This window comes from Plecotus auritus (assembly GCF_963455305.1).
Source record: "Plecotus auritus genome assembly, chromosome: 6".
NCBI lineage: Eukaryota > Metazoa > Chordata > Mammalia > Chiroptera > Vespertilionidae > Plecotus > Plecotus auritus.
The window spans coordinates 422,026-439,787 of NC_137773.1; the positions used below are offsets into that span (position 1 = coordinate 422,026).

At 62.5% G+C, this 17,762-nt stretch overlaps 1 protein-coding gene across 2 annotated transcripts in view; it reads right to left on the reverse strand.

Moving 5' to 3' along the window:
- ADAP1 (ArfGAP with dual PH domains 1) overlaps positions 1-11,801 on the reverse strand; it is a 36,895-nt gene extending 25,094 nt beyond the window's left edge. For both annotated transcript variants that reach the window (XM_080672650.1, XM_080672649.1), the window contains exon 1: positions 11,572-11,801. In XM_080672650.1, the coding sequence (XP_080528776.1) occupies positions 11,572-11,653 (82 nt within the window). In that variant the 5' untranslated portion in view covers positions 11,654-11,801. The remainder of the gene's footprint in view (positions 1-11,571) is intronic.
- Between the last annotated feature and the right edge of the window lie 5,961 nt (positions 11,802-17,762).

Genomic DNA, 17,762 nt, shown 5'->3' on the forward strand with positions numbered 1-17,762 from the left:
CAAAGGTCACGCACACAGAGCTCCCTGACCACTGGGGTGAGGGGGCACCAGTCAGAGGCCCTGTCACTTCCCCAGAGCACCCACCCACGGGCATTTCTGCTCATTTGCCTCATGACCACCCACTGCCTCGACCCCTGGAATGTACCGGGCGGTTTGCTGGACCCCTCCCCGCAGCCCTGGCCAGGTGGCCACCTGCAGGTGAGGTGCCCAGATGTCTGCACTGCCCTGAGCTCCCCTCCACCACGCCCGCCCGAGTGACCGCCCGCTGCCAAGGGACAGGCCTCCAGCCTGTAGTGACCAGGGCTGGGCGGGACCAGAAGGCAGGCATCTGTGAGACGCCAGAGGGTGGGCAGCAGGCTGGGGGGGGGGGGGGGCCACGTCCCCGGTCCTGAGCCTCCGTGGGGGCAGGGGAAACACTGACCGGCCGCCACCCACAGGCTCTCCAGCCAGACAGGAGGCCCCACCCGAGACCAAGCTTTCACGGGCACGTGGGGACCACAGGTTTCCCAGTCACAGGCCCGTCCTCTGTTCTCAGTCTCCCTTGACAGCTGCAGCGGCCCCTGCAGGCCCCGCCCCGCCCCGAGGCCCCGCCCCGCCCCGAGGCCCCGCCCCCAGGGATCCCGGGAGCTTGGGGGGCACAGCCCACCCACGGTCCCCCGCAGCCACTCCAGGACATCATGGACACGGGGCAGGCAGCCCCTCCTCGGCCCCAGGAGCCAGCTCCCTCTGCGAAAACGCTGTCCCAACAAGGAATGAGGAAATGCTCGGACCCACGGCCGGCACCTCAGACACATGAACAGGGAAGGGGGCCCCTTTTCCCGGGCACAGCAAACCCCGGGGGGACGCTCAGGCCTCGCGGACACAGGTAAGACGTAGCGGCCTTGCCCACCCCACCTGACACAGTCTGCAGCAGGGCTCGGCCGGTGGGCGGTGCCTCTGGGGATGGGGCATCCTGGGGTGGGGCCTCCTGGGGCGGGGCTTCCGGGGTGCTATCTGGTGGGCAGGGCCTCTGGGGCGGGGCCTCCTGGGGAGGGGCAGCGGGCGAGGGTGGGGCCTCTGGGGCGGAGCCTCTGGGGGTGGGGCAGCGGGCAAGGGTGGGGCCTCCGGGGTGCAGCCTGGTGGGCGGGGCCTCCTGGGGTGGGGCCTCCTGGGACGGGGCCTCCAGGGTGCTGTCTGGTGGGCGGGGCCTCTGGGGCGGGGCCTCCTGGGGAGGGGCAGCGGGCAAGGGTGGGGCATCCTGGGGCGGGGCAGCGGAGGGTGGGGCCTCCGGGGTGCAGCCTGGTGGGCGGGGCCTCCTGGGGTGGGGCCTCCTGGGGCGGGGCCTCCGGGGTGCTGTCTGGTGGGTGGGGCCTCTGGGGCGGGGCAGCGGGCGAGGGTGGGGCTGGGGCCCCAGCGTCAGGTTTCCATGGAAAACCACAGGCGCAGGGCAATCAATGGTTTTCTCCCAGAGCAGGAACGGGGGCTGTGGCTCCCTCAGCCGCCCACTCAGCGGCCAAGCCCTCGGGACACAGCGGGGTGAGCGGCTGTGACAGGTGGCGGCGGAGCCTGAGTGCTCGCTGTCGGGCCCTCAGGGAGCGCTGAGAGGGTGTGGCCCAGGGAGGCTGCGCCCAGACGGACCACCTGCCCCACATCTGGCAGCGGGCACCTGCCGCCCACCTGGTGTGTGTGTGCGTGTGCATGTGTGCGTGTGCGTGTGCGCGTGTGCGTGTGCATGTGTGTGTGGGGGGGAGGGGGCCAGAACCCATCTTGAGCAGATGCTTGTAAGGAGGGTTCAAGAAGTTTCAAGCCCTAGCCAGTTTGGCTCAGTGGATAGAGTGTCCGCCCGCAGACCAAAGGGTCCCGGGTTCGATTCTGGTCAGGGGCACGTACCTCAGTTGCAGGCTCCATCCCCAGCCCCAGTTGGGGTGCAGACAGGAGGCAACTAATGGATGTTTCTCTCGTACATCAATATTTCTCTCTCTCTCTCTCCCACCCACCCCTCCCTTCCACTCTCTCTAAAAATCAATGAAAAATATCCTTAGGTGAGGATTAACAACAAAAAAGCTTCACATAAGAATAAAAAGACCACAATCCCAATCAGATGCACAAGCCCCCCATCAGGCCTGCCCCCCTGAACAGGCCCCCCACCAGAGCTAGGAGGGAGACAGGAGGGTGTCCACATGTGTACAAAACCCCACATCCTGAGTTCAGGGTCCTCCCTGGGGGAAGGAGGGCCTGTGGTGCGCAGAGCTGGCTGGGGCACCCCAGCACCAGGACCCCTTCATCCGGCCAGGAGCCCCACACCCTCGTCCTGGGCTCCACGTCCCTGTGCCCCTCTTCCCAGGCCAGACAGAGGAACTGACCGGACCTGCTCGGCTCTCTGGCCTCCTGAGGGCAGCCGGGAATCGGAAGTCCCTGCCCAATGGGCTGGAGTCAAGATCCAGGGCCTGTGACCCCTCCAGGGAGACCACGAGGCCAGTGGGTGCGACCCTGGGCCTACAGGGCGGCGGAGGGCCTGGGGTGGACACCTATAGCAGCAGGAGGGGTGGGAGGCGGGACCAGGCCTGAAGCTCCAGGTACACTCCTGCCCCCAACGTACGGGCTGCCTGGGTGTCCCAGGCCACTACCTTACTCTCAGTCGGGGAGACATCACCTGTGGCTCAGGGCAGACCGTCCCAGGCACCAGCTCCCCTGGCCGCTCTCCCTCCCCAGCCCCCCAGCCCCACAGCCCCCAGCCCCACAGCCCCCCAGCTCCCCAGGCCCAGCCCCCCACCTCCCCAGCCCCTCAGGCCCCCAGCCCCTCAGCCCCCCAGCCCCCCAGCCTCCCACCTTCCCAGACCCCCAGCTCCCCAGCCCCCCAGCCCCACAGCCCACAGCCCCACAGCCCCCCAGTTCCCCAGGCCCAGCCCCCCACCTCCCCAGCCCCTCAGCCCCCTAGCCCCCCAGCCTCCCACCTCCCAGCCCCCCAGTTGCCAGCGCCTCTGTCTGCCCCGCTCTGCCCTGCCTTCTCCAGGCCATTCTGGTGTGACTCAGCCCCCTCTCCATTTCCAGGAGGTGGACTGACACCTGGACACATGAGGCCAGGTAGGGCTGAGCCAGCAGAACAGGTGTGTCCCGGCAGCCAAGGCCCAGCGGGGGGGAGGGGTTGGCCGAGCCCTGTGGCCCCGCTCCCAGACCTTTGCCCTTCCTGAGGAGGGCCATGACGGGAGGGCTGAGATCTGGTGCTGACAGCCATGGGGCTGGCTCTGGGCCAGCTCAGCCGGGCGGGGCAGGCCTGGGGCCCATGTCACTGTCTCATCTCCAAGGCTGCCTCCCCTCCCCGCCCCGCCCCGCCCTGTGGGGCAGCCCAGGCCCCTCGCCCTGCCAGGCGGGTGTCACCTCCACAAGCTACATTTAATATATTTTATTAATTTTTTACAGAGAGGAAGAGAGAGGAGAGGGATAGAGAGCCAGAAACATCGATGAGAGAGAAACATCGATCAGCTGCCTCCTGCACACCCCCCACTGGGGATGTGCCCGCAACCAAGGTACATGCCCTTGACCGGAATCGAACCCAGGACCCTTCAGTCCGCAGGCCGACGCTCTATCCACTGAGCCAAACCGGTTTCGGCAACACAAGCTACATTTAAAGAAGAATTAATACCAATCCTTCTCCAAATGCTTCCCCAAACTAGAGGAGGAGGAACTGCTTCCGGTCTCATTCTACAAAGCCAGCATCATCCCGATACCAAAAGCAGACAAGGAGCCACGAGAAAGGAAACGGCAGGCCAACAGCCTCACGAACGCGATGCAAAAACGCTCCACAAAATACCAGCAACACGCCGTCAGCGGCGCATTAACGGGATCGCACACCGGGACACACCGGGACCAGGGGAGGTCAGTCAGGGATGCGAGGCTGGTCAGAGGGACAGACCAAACCAACACACGGAAGACAGAAATCGCACCATCATCTCAACAGACGCCACAAAGGCATTTGATGAAACTCAGTGCCCGTTCCTGACAAGTCCTCTCAACAGTACGAGGAGTGTGCCTCCACCTAACCAAGACCACGAATGACAAGCCCACAGCCAACGCCACCCTCAGCGGTGAGACGGAAAGTTCCCCTCCGAGATCAAGAACACGACAAGGATGCCCACCCTCACCCTTTCATTCCACGAGTCCCTGCAGTTGCAGCCAGAATCAGGCAGGAAAGATAAATGAGCCAAAACCAGTTTGGCTCAGTGGATAGAGCGTCGGCCTGCGGACGGAAGGGTCCCGGGTTCGATTCCGGTCAAGGGCATGTACCTTGGTTGCGGGCACATCCCCAGTGGGAGGTGTGCAGGAGGCAGCTGATCGATGTTTCTCTCTCATCGATGTTTCTAGCTCTCTGTCCCTCTCCCTTCCTCTCTGTAAAAAATCAATAAAATGTATTTAAAAAAAAAGAAAAAAAGAAAGATAAATGAAAGGCACCCAACGCGGAAAGAAGGGGCCGTTTCGCTCTTTGCAGATGACATGACGCTATGTGTAGAAAATTCTACAGGCTCCACCCAAAACGGTTAGAACGAACAGACACACTCAGCAAAGTTGCAGGATACAAACCTCGACATACAAATAAATATCTGCTGTGTTTCCGGACACGAATGAACCGTCAGAAAGGGCAATTGAGAAAACAATCCCACTTATAATCGCAGTAAAGAGAATAAAATTCCTAGGAATAAACCTAACCAGGGGCACATCTAAGCATTTGCAAAGCATGGGGACAGGCTCTGAGGAGACATTTTCCCGAACACATCCGTAGGCGGTGAAAAGCCTGCCCGCGGAAAACTACGAAACGTCAAGGAAAGAAATTAAAGACACGGAGAGCCCTAGCCGGCGTGGCTCAGTGGACAGAGCATCAACCTGGAGACTGAAGGGTCCCGGGTTCGATTCCAGCCAAGGGCACATGCCTGGGTTGCGGGCTTGATCCCCAATGGGGGGCAAGCAGGAGGCAGCTGATCAATGATTCTCTCATCATTGATGTTTCTAGCTCTCTCTCCCTCTCCCTTACTCTCTGAAATCAATAAAAATACATTTGCCGAAACCGGTTTGGCTCAGTGGATAGAGCGTCGGCCTGCGGACTGAAGGGTCCTGGGTTCGATTCCGGTCAAGGGCATGTACCTTGGTTGGGGGCACATCCCCAGTGGGGGGTGTGCAGGAGGCAGCTCATCGATGTTTCTCTCTCATCGATGTTTCTAACTATCCCTGTCCCTTCCTCTCTGTAAAATATCAATAAAACATATTTTTAAAAATAAATAAATAAATAAAATACATTTTAAAAAAATAAAAAAATAAAGACACGGAGAAATGGAACGATACTCCTTGCTCATAACTGGAAGAAGGAACATCGTTAAAACGACCAGATTGCCCAAAGCAATCTACAGATTCAACGCCATCGCCGTCCAAATCCCCATGGCCCTTTTCACAGAAATAGACCAAACAATCCTAACATTTGGGTTTTTGTTTGTTTGTTTGTTTTTAAATATATTTTATTGATTTTTTACAGAGAGGAAGGGAGAGAGAGAGAAAGTTAGAAACATCGATGAGAGAGAAACATCGATCAGCTGCCTCCTGCACACCTCCCACTGGGGATGTGCCCGCAACCAAGGTACATGCCCTTGACCGGAATCGAACCTGGGACCCTTGAGTCCACAGGCCGACGCTCTATCCACTGAGCCAAACCGGCTAGGGCCAATCCTAACATTTGTATGGAACCACAGAAGACCCGGAATAGGCCAAGCAATCCTCAGGGGGTGGGGGAAAAAGCTGGAGGCATCATCCTTCCAGATTTCAAACTGTATTACAAAGCTACAGCGATCAAAACAGTATGGCATCCGCATAAAAACAGACGCACAGAGGAATGGAATAGAGGGCCCAGAAATAAACCCTCGCATGCACGATCGATTACGACACAGGAGAGAATGCGCCGTGGGGAAGGAACGGTCTCTCCAGCAGACGTGCTGGGAAGACTGGGCCGTCTCGTGCAGAACAGCGAGGCTGGACGGCTGTCTGACTCCGAACGCACCAATCAACGCCGGATGGGCTTGACATCTGAGCTAAGACTTGGGACCGTAAAAACGCCTAAACGAAGCACAGGGGGTGAGCTCCTTGACCAATGTTTCTGGATTTGAAACTGAAAGCAACGGAGGCAAAAATAAAGTAGGGCCACGCGGGCCTCAAACCTTCCGCGCAGCGAAGGGACCCAGCAACATAAGGAAAGGCAGCCAGCGAACGAGAGAACACAGCTGCAGATCGCATCCGATGAAAGCTTATCATTCAGAAACACACAAAGAACTCCTACAAGCCCTGGCCGGTGTGGATCAGTGGATAGAGCTTCCGACTGTGGACTGAAGGGTCCCGGGTTCGATTCCAATCAAGGGCACGTGCCGGGGTTGTGGGCTCGATCCCCAGTAGGGGGCGTGCAGGAGGCAGCCCGTCTATGATTCTCACCATTGCTGTTTCTCTCTCTCTCTCCCTCTCCTTTCATCTCTGAAATCAATAAATATATATTTTTTTAAAAAAAAAAAAAACAAAAACTCATACAAGTTCAACCACCCAGTCATTAAAACACAGGCAGGCTGGGTGGAGGGGGGCAAAGGTCGGGGGAAATGAGGACATGGGTAATAGCGTCAACCCTTCAAAAAACAACAAACAGAACACGGGAAGACGCTCTGCAGACGCCCGGGTACCTGGAAGGTGTCCGGCACCCGTCACTATTCATCAGGGAAACGCCAAGCAAAACCACGGCCAGCCATCATCGCCTCCACCCGACAATGGCGCTCGGAGAGAGACCAGGAGCTGGCTGGCGAGAAGGTGGAGAAAGGGGAGCCACGGGCCCTTTGGCTGGGATGCAAATAGGGGGGCCCCACAGGAAACAGCCCGGGGAGAGGCCTGCCTGCCCCCGCCCCCCGCAGCCCCGGGCTGCGCCTGGACCCGACGACAATGGAACCCCGAGGACAGACACGGGCACTGTGTCTGCGGCAGCGTGGCGGACAGCGGCCGCGTCGGGGCAGCCGGGGTCTGTGGACAGGTGGCTGGGTGTCAGTGGGGTCCACACACACGCTCTGGCTATGCCTCGGCCATAAAAAGGAAATCTTGCCCTAACTGGTGTGGCTCAGTGGATAGAGCATCGGCCTGCGGACTGAAGGGTCCCGGGTTCGATTCCGGGCAAGGGCATGTACCTTGGTTGCGGGCACATCCCCAGTGGGAGGTGTGCAGGAGGCAGCTGATCGATGTTTCTCTCTCATCGATGTTTCTAACTATCTATCTCTCTCCCTTCCTCTCTGTAAAATATCAATAAAATATATTAAAAAAAAAAAAGGAAACCTTGACTGGCAGCCTCAGCTTGACCTATGGACCAAGAGGTCACGGTTCCATTCCAGGTGGGGGCCCATGCCCCGGTTGGGGGCTCCATCCCCAGTGAGGGGCGTGCAGGAGGCAGCCGATCCAGGATGTTCTCTCACCATGGATGCTTCTCTCTCTCCCTCTCCCTTCCTCTCTGAAATCAATGAAAATATATTTTAAAAAAAGAAGGAAACCTTGTCATTTCGGGCAGCGTGGATGAACCCTGAGGGTGTGTGCTGAGTGGAATAAGTCAGAGAAAGACAAATACCACATGGGGAATCTAAGAAAAACAAACAAACCCCAATCGCATCGCGGGAACAGATGGGGGTTGTCAGAGGCGGGAACATGGGCGCGAGGGTGAAAGGGAAACGCGTCCGGCAATAAGATGATTTCTGGGCGTGTCACGCACACCCGGGCGACCTCAGTTCATACTGTGCCGAACGCTTGGAAGTTGCTAAGAGAGATCTTAAAAGCTCTCGTCACAAGAAAAAGACGTCGTAAGGTGGAGGAGGGAAAGAAGCACGTCCATGGTGATGGAAAAAGATTTAATTAAAAACATAACTTGCCCTGGCCGGTTTGGCTCAGTGGATAGAGCGTCGGCCTGCGGACTGAAGGGTCCCGGGTTCGATTCCGGTCAAGGGCATGTGCCTGGGTTGTGGGCACATCCCCAGTGGAGGCGTGCAGGAGGCAGCTGATGGATGTTTCTCTCTCATCGATGTTTCTAACTCTCTATCCCTCTCCCTTCCTCTCTGTAAAAAATCAATAGAATATATTTAAAAAAAAAACATAACTGCCAAAGCCGGTTTGGCTCAGTGGATAGAGCGTCGGCCTGCGGACTCAAGGGTCCCAGGTTCGATTCCGGTCAAGGGCATGTACCTTGGTTGCGGGCACATCCCCAGTAGGGGGTGTGCAAGAGGCAGCTGATCAATGTTTCTCTCTCATCGATGTTTCTAACTCTCTATCCCTCCTCTCCCTTCCGCTCTGTAAAAAAATCAATAAAATATATTTAAAAAAAAAACATAACTTGTTGCTATGTGAGGCGACGAAGGTTAAGTACGGTTATTCTGGCGATCGCGTCACAGTACATACAAATATTTAACTGTTACGGTGTACATCTGGAACTACTATCAGTTACATGTCTGCTATATCTGCAATCTCAAATATGTTTTTATTGACCTCAGAGAGGAAGGAAGAGGGCGAGGGAGAGAGAGAGAGAAGCATCAATGATGAGAGAGAATCACTGATTGGCTGCCTCCTGCACGCCCCCACTGGGCGGCGGGGGGGGGGGGGGGGGCATGTGCCCCAACTGGGAATCGCACTGAGACCTCCTGGTTCCTAGGTCTACGCTCCACCACTGAGCTCGTCAGCCAGGCTCATGTGACTTCTTTTTAAAGAAGGGTGTTCAGCTCTGGCTGGTTTGGCTCAGTGGATAGAGCGTCGGCCTGCGGACTGAAGGGTCCTGGGTTCGATTCCGGTCAAGGGCATGTACCTTGGTTGGGGGCACATCCCCAGTGGGAGGTGTGCAGGAGGCATGTGATCGATGTTTCTCTCCCATCGATGTTTCTAACTCTCTATCCCTCTCCCTTCCTCTCTGTAAAAAATCAATAAAATATATTTTTTTAAAAAATAAATAAATAAAAGGGCAGGCAGCCGCAGAGGTGGGGGAGGGGCAGACCAGGAAGTCCCAGCTTCTCCACAGGGACCCCAGCAGGGTCCCTCCCAGTACTTTCCTTGGAGAAATGGGACCCTGCAGCCGCCTCGCAGCGGACCCCACCGGGCGCGCCGGCTCCTGGCTGGCTGGGGTCGGATAGGCGCACCCAGGTGAGGCAGCTCGGGAGGCACCTGTGGGGGCGGGGCTCACACTGGGAGGGTGCTCGGTGCCACCCGACGGCAGGGTCACAGTGGCTAAGAAGGTGCCGTTCAGGCGGGCGTGGGGCGAGCTGGGGGTGGAGGCGGGAAAGGGGTCATAGGTAACACCTTCAACAATGAAGTCACTTTTAAAAAAGAAGGGGACGCCCCGGGCCTGTCACTTCAGGTAACTGTGGCTCCCAGGCCTCGGAGCTGCTGCTGTCAGCGGACCCGGACCAGGGCCCTGGACGGACCAGGCGCCCAGCTCATCCTCCTGGCCACAGACACACAGCTCCCCACAAAGACTCCTGACCGTCAGCAGGAGTCCGTGTGAGCGCTGCGTGGACGTCCGCTAACAGGAGCAAGATGCCTGCTTTCCTACCCACGGGTCCTGGCGGGGTCCGGGGGCGGAGCCTCTCCCGGCAGCTCAGGGCTCCTGGGGGGGCCACCCTGGACAGGCCGCCCCTGGGGAGGCTGGGAGACAGGGCCCGTGTTCAGTGTCATGGGGGAGGGTCGGGAAGCGGGGGTTGGGGGCTGCAGGGGTCCCCAGACCTCCTTCCTCCCCCAGCCCTCGCAGGGCCAGCTGGCAGGCCTGCCCAGGTCCAAACACCCCGCCGGCCGGCGCTGTCCTGCTGTCCAGGGCTGATGCTGCGGGACCCCACCCCGGCGGTGCCAGCTCCTGGCTGGCCGAGGTTGGGGAGGGCGAGTGCATGTGACTGGGTTCTGCCAACACCACACACGGTCCCTCAGCCGCCCCGGCAGTGCCAGGGGGGTCCCTTGCCGCCATCCGGGCCCCAGCTGCACCCGACAAGGTTGGCCCACAGGCAGGGCTTCAGCGGAGGAGGAGAACGTGGCGGGCTTTCAGGCAGCGGCCGTGGGTGGGCCCTGATGCCCCGGAGCAAAGAGAAGGCAGGGAGAGGGCACGGCAGAGCGGACAGAGCTGTGGCCGGGCGTCCGGAGTCCTGGTCTGCCTTTGAGGCACCGTGTCCCCTAAGGACCTCAGTTTCCCCACCTGCAAAATGGGGGCGCCTGCCCAAGGCTTGTCTGCTGCCAGGCCACCTGGCAGGTGGGGCTGGATGCGGATGTCCTGGGGCATCTCTCCCAGCCCCATGCCAGGGAGAGCTGGGCTCTGCGAGAGCCACCCAGGCCGTGGCCCCCGGACCCCGGACCGGAGGCCGGGCGGGCAGTGTGGCCAGGAAGAAGGGTAGGGACAGGCCAAACCTGAGAGCTGGCTCAGGGCCCTGCCTCCCTGACCCCCTGGCACTTTCCTGAACAAGTGGAAAGGCCGGTCTGGGAGGGCAGGGGAGGAGTCTGGGGCGAGGGCTCCCGCATGAGCAATCCCGGGCCATGGGGAAGCCGCCCCACCAGCCTCTGGAGGAACCCACGCTGCCTCTCCCCACTCCCCACTCCCCCAGCCCCACGGCAGCTGGCCAGCCGGTTCCCAGATCTGGGGCTGCAGAGGCCCCTCCCTGCCCACGGGGTGGGGGGGGGTGCAGGGGGAGCTGGGAAGGTCCTACTGGGGCATGTCCCAGGCCGCCCAGGTGACTGGGGGCAAATGCAGGGACTTCCCAGCGCCTCGCCCTCCCTGTGCCTTAGGTTTGTTCTGAGGGGTCCTGGCTGGGAGCCCCCCGGGGAGTGCCCAGTGCCCAACCAAACGCCTGGGAACAGTCCCTGCGTGAGGCCACCCGCGCCCCAGCTTGAGGGGATGCGCTGGGGTTGCGGCCTCCCCCCCTCCACCGCGGAAGTCCTCAGTCTGGTTCCTGCTGACCCCAGGAAGCCGGCACCTGGAGCAAAGTCCAGGCGGTGCCCGCACGGAGGATGGGGGCGGGGGTGCCCGCTCCGGGCACTGCCAGAGTCCACCTGAGCCGCCCCCTGCGGGTCTTCCTCCCCCTGCTGTGCGGGCGCAGGGCACCGGGGCTCCGAGAGGGCCATGACGTCACCGCCAGGTCGCGGGGAGCCAGGTGGACGCCCACGCCCAGCCCCGCCCGGGCGGCTCCCATCCTCCCTGCGGCCCCGCGCGGCGATTTCCTCTTTCTCTGCGGAGCCCGAGGTTTCGCAACGCGGCGGGTCCGCGGATGACAGCGCGCCCGAGCCCGGAGCCCGGAGCCCGGAGGGGGAGGGGAGGGGAGGGGGGGAGGCGGCGGCGCTGCCAGGCGGGGGGGGGGCGGGGGGGCGCGGGCCTGGCCGTCGGTCCCGCAGGTGCACTCGGCGCGCCCCACCCGCGCGGGGACCAGGCTGCGCGCCCGCGCCCCAGCCACGCGGCGCCATAGCGCCCTCCCGGTCCCCGGTCTGCATCCAGGCTGGCACCCCACCCCCGGCCCGCATCCCGGTAGCACCCCTGCACCCGCACCCATCCCGCAGCGCCCCGGCCCCGCCCGCACCTACCCGGGGCGCCGCAGTCGGCGCAGCGCGCGTTCCCGGGCCGCCGCAGCAGCTCACACACCGCCCGCGGCCGCTCCTGGGCCATCGCAGCGACGCGCCCCCCGGGGCCGGGCGGGGCCAGGAGGTCCCCTCCGCGCTAGGGCCCCACGCAGGCTGCCCGCCTCCGCCCCTGCGCCATGCCGGCCGCCTCAGCCGGTGCGCGGGTTCCGCATTCCTGCCGCCGCCGGTCTCCGCCGCTCGTGTCGCCGCCGCCGAGGCCGCCAGGCGTGTGCTGCGCGGGGCCCGGGCGCAGACGGCGCGCTCTGGCCGGCACGGCCCGCGGGCGGCCCCCAGCGGCGCGGGCAGGCGGCCTCCTCGGGGCGCACCCAACCCTCGCGCCCGGAATCCGGGTGGCCTGACGCCCACCCCATCCAGGCCCCATGTGCCACCCGCTCTGCACTAAGCCACCAGCCACGCTGCTGGGAGCCGGGGTGGGGGTGGGGGAGGGGACCTGCCGGCCTGGGTGGGGTCGGAGGTGCCAGCATTGGGGCGGCGGCGACAGCACCCGCATACCCACTGCGCCTTCCCCGGCCCGCATCCCGCCCAGCCCCCCGCTGAGTGCCGGGGAAGGAAGGGGTGCTGTGCCCAGAGCTGGGGACCCCCGCTCACCATCCTGGGAGGAAACAGCCAGCAGGTGACAAGACCCGCGCCCGTGGGTGCTTAGGAGGAATAAGGGCCCCCTCCGTGCTCAGGGGACGGGACAGGGTGGGCCCAGCGCCCCGGGAAAGCCCTCCTGCCCAGGGCCTCGTGCGGGAAGGCGAGGTGGACAGAGATGGAGGTGACGGTCCACAAAGGCTGTCCCTCCTCCACGTGCCCATGCGTTTCCTCACATTCTGTTTTCTTTGCAGTTAAGCGCAGGGACACAGCCTGTGAAGAACAAATGGCAGCAGAGCAGCCTGGAAGGTCACGGCCTCTGCCAGGCCCTTCTGGGCCGGTGGCTGCCAATGGCCCCTCAGCACCTTCGGGAAGACCCACAAGCCTGTCCGCCGTCGTACCCCAGGACCGCCAGCTGAGCACCGAGTAATCAGCAGAGACCCCCCCGACCCAGGGCAGGGACCCCACAGCTCCCAGCCCAGCCCAGGCCCTGCAGATGTTCAGGCCCCGAGCACCCAACCCGCCCCCCCACCCGCCTCCCGAGAAGAACAGAGCCACCGCCCCCAGTCCTCCTCCTGAGAGAGACATGCGGCTACTGGCGTCTCAGACTCGGAGCGGGCGCTGCTGGGCCCACAGCACCCTCTCTGCCTGCAAGGCCCCCCGGTGTGGGCAGCCTGTGGGCATGAGCGTGGCCTTCACTTCCCTTCCGCGTTGCCAGGGGTGGGAGGCCGAGGCCGTGGCCGGGGAGACGCTCTGGGTCTGAGATTCAGGCCTCGGCACCCCAGCCCCCGGGTGGATCCCGAGGGCCGAAGCAGAGAGCACCCATCTGGCTGAGTTGGCCTGGACCTGGGACCCTGGCTTGGGTGGGAGGAGGAGCGGGCAGGGCTGGCAGCAGCAGACCCCGCCCTGCCCCCCCACACACACTGGAGCTCTCGGCTGCACAACCACAGGACCTGGAGTGGCGCGGGCAGACCCGCCGGCCAGAGCTCTCCAGGGGCCGCCAGTCCTCCCCTCCCACCCTCCCAGGCCACAGCCTCTCCTTGGCCTCCTGCTCCATGGCCTGCTCCCTTCCCCACCCTGAGGCGGCCCCCCGCTGGGCCCCGGGCGGGTGAGGCAGCGGGGACAGCCTCCTGGAGGGCGTGCTGGGCACAGCCTGTGGAAAAGCCGGCCTCCCCACGCAGCCGTGGGCACGGTGTCCTCTGGGCCAGCCCTACAGAAGGCTCATTGTGTTCCACCCAGAGAAGCAGAAAAGCCTGAGGAGAGATGGGGTGGCAGCTTTGGGGAGCTCTGCAGGGGGCGCTGGCACACAATGGGCCGCCCCAGGGCCAAAGCCAGGGGGCAGAGATGCACAGCCCCCAGAGGCCCTCATAAGGTGTGGTGTCCAGGGGCCCTGAGGCCGAAGCAGAGAGCACCCATCTGGCTGAATTGGCTTCGACCCTGGACCTGGCATGGGTGGGCGGAGGAGCGGGCACTGCCTGGCAGAAAAATACTTGAAGATGTTGTTTGCTTAGTTTCCCGAAGAGAAACGGTATTAGCTGGGGGGGGGGGGGGGAGGGTGGGTCTGAGGGTCCTCAGGCCCTGGGGCTGCTCCCGGGCTGTGGGCGGGACCTGCTGCCAGGCCCCTGCGGGCACAGAGGCCGAGCACTCAGCGGGGCACAGCCCTGAGCAGAGCGGCTCCCAGGCAGCCACCCTCCTGGAGATGGGGGGCGGGGGGGACCAGCAGGGAAGCTGTGTGCACCCACCTTCAGCCTTTCCCTTCCCTGGCCCGTGGGGGGGGGGGAGGACGGATGCAATAGGACCCTGGGGTTCCCGCTCTCCCCGGGCCCCGCCCCTTTCAGCAATGGCCGTGGCACTGTGGGGTTTTTTTGTTCTTTTTATGCTCATCCGAGGATGTTTTCCCATTGATTGTTAGAGAGAGTGGAAGGGGCGGGGAGAGAGCTAGTGGGGAGGGGGGAGAGAGAGAGAGAGAGAGAGAGAGAGAGAGAGAGAGAGAGAGAGATTGGCTGCCTCCCGCACACACCCGTTCAGGGCCGGGAAGCAACCTGCAGCCCAGGCATGTGCCCGTGACCAGACCAAGCCCTTGACCCTTAGGTGGGGGCACCAGAGCTCCAACCACTGGGAACTGTGGGCTTTAAGTTCACAGGCAAATGGGTGCAACACACACAAAAACCCACCTGTGCCGGCCCGTATGGCTCAGTGGTTGAGCGTGGACCTCACGAACCAGGAGGTCACGGTTCAATTCCCCGCCCTGGTTGCAGGCTCAGTCCCCAATAGGGGCGTGTGTGCCGGAGGCGGCGGATCAATGATTCTCTCTCATCATTGATGTTTCTATCACTCCTCTTCCTCTCCCTTCCTCTCTGAAATCAATAATAATAATAAAAAAACCACTGGCAAGGACCTCTTACAGTGATAGGCCCTGAGTGGCCCCGTTAAACAACGGGCCAGGACCCACACGGCCTCTTCTCCAAGGAAGACACAGGTGGCCACGGAGCCCACAGAGACGCTCCCACTATCAGTCACCGGGGAACAGAGATCGAGCTCTGTGAGGGGCCAGCTCACACCCAGGGGTGGCGAGAACTTAAAAACGGAAGACAGCCCTGCCCGGGCAGCTCAGATGGTTAGAGCGTCGTCCCAACACGCCAAGGTTGTGGGTTCGAGCCTCGGTCACGGTACGTGCAATAGGCAAGCAGTGAGTGCGTGGGTGGGTGGAGCAGCAAACCTCTCTCTCAAATAAATTTTAAAAAATAAAAATAAAAACAAGGTGAGTGTGGGCGAGGACGAGGGGGGAGCAGAACCCAGAGGAGCCGGTGGGGCGGGAGGTGGCAGGTCCGTGGACCAGGGTCCGGCGGTGGCTCAGATGGTGGAATGCAGTGACTACCACCCAGCAAGTCCACGCTGGGCACAGACCCGGACAACTGGAAACAGGTGCACGGGTACCTGCCCACCCGGCTCCCAGCCCACCAGTCACAGCAGCTGGAGGTGGGAGCAGCCAGTGTCCACCGGCAGGTGACGGACACACGGGGTCAGCCCGCCCGGAGCTCGTCACACACACGCGTGAAGCGGCGACACACCTCACTCGGGCACGGGCCTGAGAACATGCTCGGTGTGTGCACCGGCTCAGAGGGGCGCGGCGGGCCCATCTGCCTGCGTCCTCGGTCCCACGCATTTCCCACGTTCAGACAGGACTGAGCGGCTCCTCCTGCTCCTCCTGCTCTGGACCTGACGGGACGCCCAGCTGCGCTGAGCCATGCGGCCTCCACGTGGTGACAGGGTCCTGGCTCCACCCCCTCAGCAGCCCCCCAGAAGCTGGCTTCATGTACCTTAGTGGATGGGGAGACTGAGGCTGGGAACGGCTGGGCCACACACCTCATGGGGGTCGTCTCCTGGATCACACCTGGGGCCTGAGGCCAGAGACCGGCATGAGGGACCCCACACACACCAGACGGAGGAGCCGGGAGGCCCTACAGCCTCACAGAACACAGGGTGGAAGGTGGGATGCTTTTCACAGGTCAGAGGGCTCTCCCTGCCGCAAACCAGCTCCCTCTGAGCGGGTCTGCTGTGACCAGGTCCCTGCACCATGTGGGATGGGCCCGGACAGGTGTAATGGGGCTTGTATTTCCCTCTCTGTCCATCATCCCTCCATCCATCCACCCATCCATCTATCCACCCACCCACCCACCCATCCCTCCATCCATCCACCCACCCACCATCCATCCATCCATCCATCCAACCATCCATCTATCCACCCACCCACCATCCATCCATCCATCCACCCATCCACCCATCCATTCATCCATCCATCCATCTACCCACCCACCATCCATCCCTCCCTCCATCCACCCATCCATCTATCCACCCATCCATCATCCATCCATCCACCCACCCATCCATTCATCCATCCACCCATCCACCCATCCACCCATCCATTCATCCATCCATCCATCTATCCACCCACCCACCATCCATCCATCCATCCATCCACCCACCCACCATCCATCCATCCATCCATCCACCCATCCATCCACCCATCCATCCACCCATCCATCCATCCATCCATCCACCCACCATCCATCCATCCATCCATCCACCCATCCATCCACCCATCCATCCATCCCTCCATCCCTCCATCCATCCATCCATCCACCCACCATCCATCCATCTATCCATCCATCCACCCATCCATCCACCCATCCATCCATCCATCCCCCCACCATCCATCCATCCACCCATCCATCCATCCCTCCATCCATCCATCCATCCACCCACCATCCATCCATCCACCCACCCACTGAGAGGAGGGATCTATGTTCTCAACGTGAATCTGGGTGGGGTTCTGACTGCTCAACCAGTGCAGAATGGGCAGACCCACGTGACTGCCAAGGCTGGGCCCTGACAGGAAGGCACCTCCACCTGGTGCACAAGCTCTCAGATTTCTCTCTCTCCCTCTCTCTCTCTCCCTCTCCCTCCTTGGGAGCTGAGCCTGGGAAGTCAGGTATGGAGCCCGATACCTCTCAGGCTGCCTCACTGCGGAGACCCAGTGGAGAGAGCTGGAGCCCACGATGCCCGGAGCCCACGAGGCCCGGCTGCTGTGTCAGCCCCAGTGACTGGCATCCTCCCCGCCCAGGTGAGAGGCCTCAGGTGATGAAGCCTCAGCCACCGCCCTGCGAGAACCTGGCTGAGCGCAGCCAATCCCACGGCGGAGAGAATGCCACCAGAAAAATGCGGTGGATAAATGCAGGGAGGGGGGGACGGCCACAGGGGGTCTCCTGAACCCCAACCCCGCGATCCCCACGCGCCTCAGGACGGAGCGCTGGCCTCCGGGGTGAGCCCCCCCAGCTCCCCACAGCCCCCTCTCATCTCCAGCGCAGGAACCCAGCTCCATTCCTACCCTCCGCAGCCCCTGCCCTGGGCGCTTGTCGACAGGTGTGGGCGGAGCGCCTTGGCCACCAGGTGAGCAGGCACCTGCCCCAAGCGGATGTGGACCGCGCTGCTGCCCAAGGGGTGGGGGCGGGGCATTGAGGAGCCTCAGGGGGACGCCCTGGCATGTTAGGAAGACCTGGGTTCCACCTTCAGGTTCCCCGGCTGGGCCCCCCTCTGCCCCCACGCCCCCTGCCCCCACGCCCCCTGCCCCCACGCCCCTCCGGGTGACACCCCTCCGCGCTGCAGTTCCGCCGCCGTCCAGCAGAGGCCGCCACGCCACCACCTTCGGTCCTGGAGGCGCAGTGGGTCAGAGGGGAAGGAAAAGGGTTTCCTGAGGGTTTGGCCCAATTACTATCCTGGGCGGACCAGCCCCACCCCCAAAAGGGCCCCCAGCCCGGCATCTTCAGGAGGGCGGGCCCGGCAGGCAGACCCTGGAGGAGGTGTCCCAGCCCGTCCCCACACATCCGGAGGACCCTGTCCTTCCAGCCGCGCCACCTGGGACTAGAGCGGCTGGTCCAACCCTGGGAGCCGGCGTTCGGGTGGGACTCAGGAACAACGCTCCGTCCTGGCCCCGCAGCCCCCTGTCCAGGGCGTCCCTGGGGCAGAGAAGGGACAGGCCCTGGTGAGCAAATGCGGGCACA